The sequence below is a fragment of the Pristis pectinata genome, chromosome 1 (genome assembly GCF_009764475.1).
Source record: "Pristis pectinata isolate sPriPec2 chromosome 1, sPriPec2.1.pri, whole genome shotgun sequence".
NCBI lineage: Eukaryota > Metazoa > Chordata > Chondrichthyes > Rhinopristiformes > Pristidae > Pristis > Pristis pectinata.
This window is the reverse complement of record NC_067405.1, coordinates 92432307-92444333: the sequence shown is the minus strand read 5'-3', so window position 1 is coordinate 92444333 and position 12027 is coordinate 92432307. Positions and strand designations below refer to the sequence as shown.

The 12027-nt window shown below is 38.7% G+C and overlaps 1 protein-coding gene across 9 annotated transcripts in view; it reads left to right on the top strand.

Annotated features, from left to right (window-relative positions):
• sipa1l1 (signal-induced proliferation-associated 1 like 1) overlaps window positions 1-12027 on the top strand; it is a 275095-nt gene that overhangs the window by 208946 nt on the left and 54122 nt on the right. For all 9 annotated transcript variants that reach the window (XM_052040153.1, XM_052040071.1, XM_052039819.1 and 6 more), the window contains one exon: window positions 6788-6943. In XM_052040153.1, the coding sequence (XP_051896113.1) occupies window positions 6788-6943 (156 nt within the window). The remainder of the gene's footprint in view (window positions 1-6787; window positions 6944-12027) is intronic.

Here is a 12027-nt window from a genome sequence, read left to right as displayed (position 1 = left end):
GGGTAATGGCATTCTTTCACCATGGATGCTGGCTGACTTGTTGCATATTTCCAACATCTTCAGTTTTTGGTTTGCTCTTGTTTTGGCCCCCTTGTATCTGAGCATGAAATGATACAAATAATTGAACTAAAATACTAAGACAGTAAGGAGAAAATTTTTTTCTTTACGAATGTCATATCTAACTTCCTCCCGTTTAGCTTGTGGATAAATGAACCTTAGAACTGATGCTTTTGTTGGAGCTGGTCTCAGCAAAAACAACAGTTAGGCTAAGGATCCCCTACTAAGGAAGAGTAGGGACAGAAATTCATTAGTTCTGTCGATCTTGATGCTGTTTCAAGCACACACATAAAGACTTGGACAAAAGGAGTTTCTGGTAATCACCAAATCACACTGGCGAAAGTTGACCCTCTTTGGAGAAAAGGGCAGAAAATTAAGTTTGGCATGATGAAATTAAACTTGTTTTGAACTAGGTCAGTTGCAAGCATGATCTTTGCTTTTGAATTATTGTAGTTTTGTGGCGACTCACCATCTAGTCGGGCGAACCAGCTCGGCAGTCGGGTCACGCGGCGTTGGAGCGACGAGGCCCAAGATGGCGGCGGGCCTCGTCTTTCCGAGTGATGGGGAGAACCCGCGCGCGGGAAAGTCCTGATGACGTAGGACTTACGTCATTACCGGTTGTTTTTGGGCGGGAACATTCTCCCTTAAAGGGCCCGCGCAAGGCGGGAAAATAAACCAGTTCTGTTTGGCAATCCTCCGAGTAGAGTCTTGTTTTATTCCGCGGTAGCAACCTCTACAGTTTGCTTTTTATTATCATTAGAGACATTTAGAAGTGCATTGGAGATGTAACTCCTTTGCTACTATAACCATACAGTTAAGGACTAATGAGCCTCATGATCTTAAAAAAAAGCATTTTTGTTTTAAAATGTAAATCTATTTGAACTTTCATATTAGTACTAGCTTGTTAACACACAATCCATTTTTACATCTTACTGATCCAGTGAAACTGAAAATGTTGCCTGGATAATATGAATGAATTTGTTGTAATTGGTCATGGCAACGGCTTCAAAAACTTTCTTTCTGACTGTTCCGTAGTCCAATATAGCAGTTCAATTTGCAGGAGCACTGCAGACACCCAATGTGAATGTCAGTGACCTGCAGCAGGAAGCTTTACATACGGTTGGTTTGGGATGGTCTTTGGCATTTCTCCCAGAAATCAATATTTTTTTAAAATGCTCATCCATGACAAAGGGGTCTCAGAAGTTTAAAATCCCTGTGCTTTTAGACTGAATAGAATAACAGTGCCAAGGTACAAGATTTTACATCCAATGAATCTTATTGTTCTGTTTAAAGGAGTTATCTTGGCAATACAGAGCACTTAAATCTCCATGCTGGGAGTACAGTGCATCGGGCCCCATGCCATGTCACTGTACCAATAGTGAGTGTTGATTGACCAGTGGGGAAATGATTGGCTAAGCCAAGTCAATATCATTCTTGCCCAACATAAAATTTCCAACTAAAGCCAACTTCTGGAAATAAGGAGCAGGAACTCTGGCTGATTTTATTCCATTTGAGTGACCATGGTATTGATGGTATTTCATCTGCCACTGGTTCCTTGGCTGCAATAAGCTAATTCAGCTCTGACAGAAATTTAAAGCCACAGTCTTCTGGGCCAGTCAAACTTAGTTTTGCAAAATTATAAACAGGATAAAGTATTTCAAACAAAAGTCATCAAATTGGTTGGCTTGTTCACTAACAGTTCAAAAGTATTCCAAGGAGCACTGAAGCACTCATTTTTATGGATCCTAAAATCATAGTAAATGGAGAAAATGTTTGTATGATCAAAGAGATTAAAGTGTGAATAATCTGAGGTTTTGGCATGGTATAATCAAATTGAATCAAGTGCAGTGAATGAATAATAAATGAACCTGGCAGGGCAAAGGTACTCTTCTTTCTTGAAAAGTATTATAAGTGGTGATTTAGATTATTATTGGATTTCCAGGGGAGTAAGCACATTGAACATAAACATGTTTTTTTTTGGAGTAATGTATTTTGTAGAAGATAACTGCTGAAATTTAACTGTGGTTAATATATCTTGATTTGCACTACAATGTCTGGTAATATAATCTTCAGGGTCATTTGCTTCAAATGATTGGCTATTTTAACTGTAAATAAATGTGGAAGTTTTGTTGGTTACCTTTTCATTACAGAAAGAAACTTACAATCATTCAAGGTCTTGGCAGAAGTCAGAATTAATATGAATGGAGAAATCCATCAAAGATTCTTTTTCTTGGTTGCTAAGCATTTTGTAAAATCCCTAACAGCCCCATTTTACATTGATAAACAAGAACTGAATGTTTTAATGAAGAAGTTCAGTGAAGACTTTAATTGCGAGAGGTTACCGTTTTTGAGCTTTCTAACAAAAAAATACTCTTGACCTGTGTTTTTTGGTCAGAAGCCCAGAGAATTACTGCAGTTTTGCAGAGTTTAATGTGAGCCATCTGCTGTTTTAAGGCAATCAGGGTAGTTTTAACCCTTCAGTAACAAATGAGAAAATGGAAAACGAGTTTATAATGTAGTAGAGAGGTGGGGGGCTAATTATTTCTTGGCCCTTTCCAAAACTGACATTCAAAATTAAGCTTAATTCTCTTCTCTTAAAATTTGATTTTTGATCAAACTAGCCTTGTTGTTAGAACAGATCTCAGGGTGGAGGTTAGACTGGACACATTTTTTGGGTTCAAGTATAGCACTGTGGAGATGGAAGCCTGTGGTTGTTGTTTCTCAGATCAGGCTTGCGCACAGCATTGAGCTCCAAGTGCCTCAAAAAGCTCTGTGAACAGAGCGCTACATTTGTTAACGGCTGGACAGCCTGGAGGCTTGTGATGACATCTAAAGCAAACATTGTGAAGTATTTTACTATTTATCCATCTTTTGGTGTATGTACATGTTGACCTTGCAGCATGTTTATCATTTTTCAATGAAACCCATATGACATGTGGGATACAAGAGCAGGGAGGTTATGGTACAACTATATAAATCATTCGTTTGGTCACAGCTGGAGTACTGTGTGCAGTTCTAATTGCTACAAAATATGAAGAATGTGATTCCACTGGAGAAAGTACTGAGGAGATTTGCCAGAATGTCACTTGGGATGTAGCTTTTCAGTTATGACGAGGGACTGGATAGCCTGGGTTTGTTTTCTTTGGAGTGGAGGAAGCTGATTATGGTAGACAGAATTTTTAGGACATAGGTAGGGCACACAGTGAGAAACACTGTTTTTCGTCCCTTAGCAGAGGCATCTATAACCAGATGGCATTGATTTAAAGTAAGGGTTAGAAAATTTAGAGAGGATTTAAGGAAGAATTTTATTTTACCCAGGGTGCAGTAGGAATCATTTTGTAGGATTTCAAGTAACTTTCTCATATTAGCTCAGGCTGTGCATTGCCTCTTTTTGTTCCTTTAGATGGATACTAAATGTTTCCTTTTTGGTCAATATTAAAGGATTGATTATATCTCAACTAGCTTACATCAAGTAGTATTTATCCTCCCTGTTGTGAAATAAACTGAAAGATAACCCACTTTATGCTTAATTTAATAAAGGAAAGTAGTATTGCCAAAGCTGCAATAAACTGAAATCAGATCAGGCAAAGATAGTAATTGGGTGCATTTTGACCTTCTAATCAGGTAACTGATCAACAAAATTTTTCCAGTGTGAACTTTTTATTTCTTTCCCTGAATATCTTGGCAGGTTGGAGATGGATTCATTGCATGGGTTCTGGGAACTCTGGTGCCTCACCTAATGTTTTTGTGTGAACCAGACATGTTCGGTGGTAGAATGATGGCACCAGAGTTAATCCTGAACCAGTCCTCAACCAGAGAATGTTTCCATCATGAGTCAGATAAAACAATTAGAAGTTGTTCACTCAGGCTGCTCCATCGCTAATTCCAACGACAATTCCAATTTTGCTAATTCATACTTTCCTAACTTAGTTCCATATCAGTTAATACATTTACCAGCTGATCACAGAGCTAAATTTAGCTTGTAATTTATAGGAATAAGATAAATTTATATTGTATTGATTTGAAGCTTGTCTCTCCATTTTTCTTAGTTTGATTATTTCAGGTAAGTAGATAGTTATTTTTGCTGTAGTTACTTTGCTTTTGTTTAGGAAGATTATACTCGTTTATGCTACATGTGCATAGGATTACTAATGGCCACCGGATTTTTAGAAATAATGTTGAACACTTAAGAGTTGGATGTGTTTTGGTCACTTGAGATGCAAATCATTTGATCTAATAAAACAAATTTGTACTTCTACCTCTCTACCTCTCAGGTTTTGGGAGTTTGAATCAGGGAATGAGGGAGCTATACACTTCCTAGGAAGTGGTTCATCATTTCAATGGAATATTGGAATTGCATGGCTCAAATATAATCTGCCTTCCAGGTTTAACTATGGCAAGCCACTTTTCCCAGACCTTGGGGAACCCAGCAGATGAAAGTAATGACTATTTTGTGGTAAAATTAAGCTCCTCTGCAGGAAATCAGACATTGATTGTCTTTTCTGTCCCTTTCAGGGCTTCACGATGTGTTTTACAGCCATTGGTACTACTGTTTTGAAGAGTGGGCACCGTTACACTAGTAGCCAATGTACACAGCAAGCTCTCACAAGCAACAATGAAATAATGTCTGGATAATCTGTTTAAATAATACTTAATAAGGGATGAATATTAGCCCTGGCAATCTTTTAAGGCTTGAATTTCACTAGTATCAGGTTTCTTAAAAAAATACTAATTGCTTCCTCTCTGTACATTAGTAGATGAGGAGTGATAAATCTAAATCAAAATATTTAAAGAAACATTACATTTAAAATAAGGGAATGTGTTTCAAAAAGCTGAAATTTCAATATAAAATAACAAACGAGAAGAGCAGTAAGTCAGGGCAAGTGCAGGTGAAGCATCTATTACAGTTTTAGGTCAGATTATGTTTTGGGTGTTTAGGGTTAATATAGCAATAATGAACAAGTATATGGGTAGTTTTATTATTACAATATTTGTTAATGTTTCAGGTTCTTAGCTCAGTGTAAATTAAAACCATGGAAGTAATGTGTTTCCTGAAGTTAATCTGGATTTTTAGCACTGTTGTTATTGTCCGAGGTTATAGCACTGTCAGGCCGGGTTATATGTATAAGAATATTGTATCCAAGTATAGCCTCAGATACGTTCACAAGGTCACAAGACAAAGGAGCAGAAGTAGGCCATTTGGCCTCACCATGAGCTAAATTATTCTCATCTAGCCTCAATACCCAGCCTTTTCCCCATATCCTTTGATACTTTGACTAGTTAGATACCTATCGATCTCCTCCTTAAATACCCCCAATGATCGGGCCTCTACAGTTGTATGGGGCAACGAATTCCATATATCCACGACCCTCTGGCTAAAGAAATTTCTTCTCATTTCTGTTCTAAATGGGTACCCTCTAATTCTAAGACTGTGCCCTCTAGTCCTGGACTCACCCACCAAGGGAAACAGCTTAGCCACATCTACTCTGTCCAGTCCTTTCAACATTCGAAATGTTTCTATGAGGTCCCCTCTCATTCTTCTGTATCCAAGAGAAGACAGTCGCTCATCGTATGTAAGCCCTTTCATTCCAGGAATCATCCTCGTAAATTTTCTCTGAACCCTCTCCAACATCAGTACATCCTTCCTAAGATAAAGGGTGCAAAACTGCATGCAGTATTCCCAATGAGGTCTCACTAGTGCCCCATAGGGCCTCATCAACACATCCTTACTTTTATACATTATACCTCTCAAAATGAATGCCAACATAGCATTCGCTTTTCTTACCGCCAGTCCAACCTGGTGGTTAACCTTTAGGGCATCCTGCACGAGGACCCCCAAGTCACTTTGCACTTCTGTACTTTGAATTTTTTCCCCATCTAGATAATAATCTGCCCGTTTATTCCTTCTTCCAAAGTGTACAACCGCACATTTCTCAACATTGAATCTCATTTGCCATTTCTTTGTCTACTCTCCTAAACTATCTAAGTCTCTCTGCAACCTTCCTGCTTCTTCAATACTCTCTACTCCTCCACCTGTCTTGGTGTCATCTACAAACTTAGCCACAAAACCATTTACTCCATAATTGAAATCATCGATATACAGTGTAAAAAGAAGTGGCCCCAACACCAACTCTTGCGGAACACCACTAGTAACCAGCAGAAACAAATGTTTACAGTTTTTTGTACATCCCTTTACTAGTACTTCTGGACATGGTGAAGGCAATTCCAGTGGATAGCTGATTGGACATCACAAAGGATCCAGGCATGCTGCATTGAGTGAGATGATTTCATTGCTGGTACTAGTTGGGGTGATGCGGACAACCTCAGCATGTGAAAGTGTGGAGATGACAAGTCAAAATTCTCAATGGAACACGCCTACAGGAATGACCGTTTGTGTGCATGCATATGCAAAAGACAAATTTTGGTTAAGAGCAATCAGAGTTGGCGTGGTACAATCTTCAATCACATAGCCTGTCGCCATACATATATGGAAAAGAGTAACTAAATGGCAACCAGTCATCTGAAATATGCACCACCAGTGTCTTCAGGAGCAGACTGTGAGAAAAAGGCACTTTAAAACACAAAGGTGCCACAGTATTTATTTTCATTTTTGTCCTTAAAAAAAAAGTAAACAATTTTATTCTGGAAAGCATATCATGGAAGAGGAGAAAGTGTTACAGTTATTTGAACACAAATGTAGCTGCTGTTTGCCTCCTATTGACTCCTGCAGGTTGATATCTTCCGTGGATAGTCCTTACGTTTCGGCAGCATCAGTCTCGGTGGGGCGAAACCAGCATAGCCGCAATTCTCCCAGCAATCTGTCTTCTTCCAGTGATGCAGGATCTGGTGGTGGCAGTCATCGAAGGCAGAAGTCCATCCCTGAAGGGTATGTCTAATTGCAGTTAGAGTCATTTAGTTAGCAGCCCTAGGAGTACGTTAAAGAGCTGTGTTCAGCTTGTACAAATTGAACTGCCTGTGCCCTGCTGAGCAAACTAACTGAGGGACTGATGTGATGGATATTTGTTGATGGGTACTCATTTCCTGTTAATTGTTGGTTCCAGCATTGAACTGAAACAAAGTAGAAATGATCCATGTGTTGCTTGCACCTAATAATTGCATGCTGGACAATTCTCCAGAAGTGATCCACAGAGACTCTGCTGTAAACACGGTAGATCGCTCTCCAACCACTTGATGCCAATGTATGCTTTTAGCCCTGGCATTTATTTACCTATCATTCAATAAAGTAACTGTTATCAGGAAATCCAATGCTGATCTTCTCCTCTCAGCTGGGCTAGGATCAAAGATCTTGTGTGTATTTTGTGAAAAATTATTTTTTTTAAATTTTCACATGGATTCTTTGTTTCCTCTCTCATTTTGGACTCTCATCAACTTCCTCTTATTTGCTCTCACTCATTCTTGTTTTCACTTACCATTTTTCACTCCAATTTTTCTATCTCGTGTCTTTTGTTCATTCTGTTGTTCTTGCTTCCTCTCTGTCTCCCTCTCCATCTTTTCCTAAATCCCTTTCTTCCCTAACTGTCTCAGTTTGTCCTTCATCCTACTGCTTTTACACCCCCTTCCCACACCCACTGTCCTTGCACACCACCTCTGTGTGCTTACACTATCCTTCTACTCCCTTTTTCTCCCCTACACTCAATCTTTGCTCTTCTTCCACCTTCTTTGTCTGTACCCTCCTCTCACTTGCTATTCCCTTCACTGTACCATCCTTGTGTCCTTCCTCTGACTCTCTCATTCCTACCAAGCACAGTAAAAGCAGTCCCATCTATAAGTACTGTGCTCCCATAACCTGTGTCCTCAGGTCATGAAATTAAACATTGATTTTTAAACAATAATTACCATCAAAATAGGCCAGAGAGGAAAAGGACATCCAAATGGACTTGTTAAAGCCAGGTGCCATATTGGTAACTACCATTAACTAATAATACAATCGGAATAATGTTTTTAAGTGTTTGTGCCTCCGTTAACCATTGAGAGTATTTAATTAGTATTTAAGATCACTAAGCATAAGTGCCAGTTTTAAGTGATTAGTTCAGAATTCATGCATGAAATAATTCATGCAATAATTAAATGTATGGATCACATCTTGCTTACTTGGTAGAAGAAGGGTTTCAGCTACAAGCATAGGCTTATCATTCTCAGCCAACAGTTTTGAAAAAACTGCAAGTTGTTCATCCAAGGTGGAAAAAAATTGCCACAAAGTTGTCTTTGTGTGTGAAGCCCAATGAAAATGAAGATTGGGCCTTCTTATGTAGTGGGTCTGCAATGCAGATTTTTCGCATTAATGGTCCTTCCTGAAGTCTACCATGGGGTTTCTAGAATGGTTCCCAAGAATGTGGGAACCTGTTGTCAATTCCTAGCCATCACAGGCCTGTTCTCAACATTTCCGTTAGAGCTAAAGTTCACCTGAATATCAGAAAGGTACTTCTGGTCATCTTGTCAGCTATCCTTGTGAGTTCAGCTACTGAATTACAGTGACTAATCGCCATATTTAATCTTGGCATGAATTCATGGGGAACTTCTTTATACTCTTCATGCTGACCTTCCCAGATTAGGATTATCGTTATAATTAAGAATCTGGAGTGCAAAATTGTTAATGTCCCTCTGAATTAGATCCAAGGTTATGCTGAGTTATAAGCAGTTTTGTGCCATGGGTACACAGTCACATGCCTAGAGTCGTACCTTCTGAGACCAGTATAGTTATACAAGGGAATATTGGTAGCCCATGCAGAATTTATACTTCTGGGGGAAAAATAAAGAATACTGCCTGCTGACCTTCTGCATTGGTCATACCCTGTGCACATTTTGATGTGTACATGAAATACTATAAGGCAGGAGGATAGAGTCCAGATCATACAACTTGTGAAAAACAACTGGGATGTATTGTGCATTGTACTGTATGCAATTCTTAGAAAAATGGATTTCAAAAACCCAGGCACATCAGGCCAGGGATGGGATCAATGAGGTGTCAAACTGGTGAAGCTAAACATAGGACTAAATGGGCACTTAATGGCAGCACTGTGCCCAAGAGGGAAGCTTTCCTGCAGCTAATCTCAAAAGCTTTCCTACAACTCATCAGATCAAAGCTCTGCGATCATGCCACATCAGTCGTGACTGATAGAGGGTAGTTGAATGACCAGTGGGAGGAGGTGTCTCCATGAATGTCTCCATCCTCAATGATGACAAAGCCTAGGACTTGAGTGCAAGAGACAATCTTGAGGGCCAGGTGGATGATCAATCATGACTGCCTCCCAAATTTCTTGTCTTCAGTAGGGACCATAGTTTCACCCTCTAAAGACTGAACTGGGGAGCAATTTCTTCTTTGAAGTTCATGAGTCTTTGGAATTCTCTACTGCCAGAGCCATGGGAGCTCATTCTTTGAATATATTCAAGGCTAAGAGAGATTATTGGACTAGATTTACAGAGAATAGGCAGGAGTATGGAGTTGAGGCCAAGTGCAAGCATGATCTTATTAATGGCTGAGCAGACTCAAGGGGTATTTAATCTACTCCTGTTCCCATTTCTTTAGTTCAGTCATAAATGGATTGAAAGGAATTAAGGCAGCTGGTATTCATATAAACCCATTAGGTGATTTCAAAAGTCTATTGTGATCCTGCACTACCTCAGATTCTGACTTGTAAATCTCTGTGCCCTGTTTGATGGAAATATGCAGTCCACACACATGCAATCTATTATGGAGATCATCAAATCGACATTGTGAACAATGGAAAGTGACCTCGTTCTGATGACTTCTTTTGCTACTTCCAAAGTTTCTCTCTTTCCCATCATTCTCAGACAATCGGTTCTTGAGATGCTTGACTAACACTAAACATTACCAATTACTGTGGAATGTGTCAATGAGCTACACAGCTGCGGATCTGTGGGAAAAGTCTAGTCTAATTAATGTTGCTATTTATGTACTTTCCATGAGCAGCCACATTAGTCTTGCATGCAATTCCATCATTTTGGTAATGGAAGCTTAGCTTTCAGCCTATTGAAATAATCAAAATGATCATTTTAGATTTTGTACTGTGAAGTTGCACAACACAGATCTCCATGCATTGTTTTTATAAATCTGTATAATTATTTTGTTCTTCTCATAAGCATCTCATGTACATTTTAATGTCCATGATGTTAATTTTAACTTCTATAATTTACAGGAAAGCAAGTTACACAGTGAGGAAAAAAAAACATTGGAAGGAACATTATTCGTAATCATTACCTCCTTCCTTCCCTCCCAAAAATGTTAATCAGTAGATTTTTTTAAAGCCTCCCTGTATGATTTCCTTGGCAAATGTTTATATCTTCCCTGGTAGCAGTTTCCCATAATCCAGCAACATGTGGTTGGCTGTTGAAAGGAAACAAGTGTTTTTTATTGCAACAAATATTTCACTTAAAATACAGCAACAGAAATAATGTGCCTATCAGTTGATGAATAAAGAGAACTGCAGAAGGCTGGCAATTGTGCAGAAACTTGAAATCCCCTACATTCCATGATGCACAGGAGCATTAACAAATGTGATTACTTTTTTTAATTACCAAATTCATCTTTTAGAATTGTATCTAATATGGATTTGTAGTGCCCACTCAAATACATACACATACATATTCAAACTCTTCAGGAAAAAGTTGCCAAATAATTCTGCTTGTATAATGTCATATTGTTATGACGTCTAGATTAGCTATCAATGATGTTTCAAGCTAAATGCATAGCCCAAGCTTTCTGATATGCCACATTCGATGGATTGAAGTCTAAATTGTGGCTAAAGAGCCCTCAGCTATGTACATTCATTCACATTCGTAAAGCAAAAGCATCCTTGGTCTTTATCTGCTGGCAGAACTTCTGCCATTGTACTGATCGAGTTCTTTTCATGTGCAAAGCCAAACTCAAGAGAATTGTAAACTATCTTGCAATTGACTGTCCAAATGGACTTGTGCATTTTACATTTGGAAGGAGGACTGGATGGAACATGTGCTGAATTATTTCAGTGCTTGGCACTTAAATTATTTGAAAATGTTTCATTCGTTGCAGCTGTATTCATAATCAATCTCATTTCATCCATTGAGACGGCAGAAATATATGCAGTCTGAAGCATCTGAAAGTTACATTTGCATGCTTAGATGTTAATGTTTTGCCTGAGTAGCTTGCTTTATCAAGTTACAAGAATCATAGAAAAGATACAGCAACATTGTTTTTGTTTTTATAGCGACTACAAATTGAAATGACAGGAACTATTGAAAGTAGCTTGTCACCTCAAACATTTGCAAATAATTGATGAGATTGACATTAACCTACTGTATCACAGCATTTTAATTTTCTATAACTACTTTAAATGTGAGTGATAATTTTATATTATGCTGGTTAGTGAAACAACATCAAGTGGGGTCTAGCTTGAGTCTGAGCTACTGGGGTCAAAAAGGATCTTGGTTATCTGTGACCAGTGGGTATGTGTTGGAGATGTTATCCAATCAGCTCCCGAATATTCTTTTCATCTTGTGAGATGTAACACATTTATTATAACAATGGTCTTGATTTATGCAAGGAATGTAAAGGTGCCTGCCTATTTATCAAGTCAGTAGTTAGTAGACCAGTCTCCAATTTTTCATTTTTTAATGAAACTCTTTTTCTTGATTGGTGGCACATATTTGGAGTAGTAGTTTTCAGTCTATGAACAAGCACATTATTTGGGTAGAGAAGACAGAAATTTACCCAGCATGCACTGTATGCACCAGGCTTTCAGAAGAACATAGTTATCAGCAGACAGTTCTCTTTCTACCTGGTGTACTCCTATGCATAAATGTGTTAGTGTGCAGAAAGCCAGTAGCACCACAGCTTGCCAAAATGTGATTTCCTGCTCTGTCTTCAGGAGTATGCTGAATCAAATAAGTCGAGCTGAATGAATGAGAAGTATCACTCTCCCAGGGCCATGGCAAAAATGGATAAATACCCAT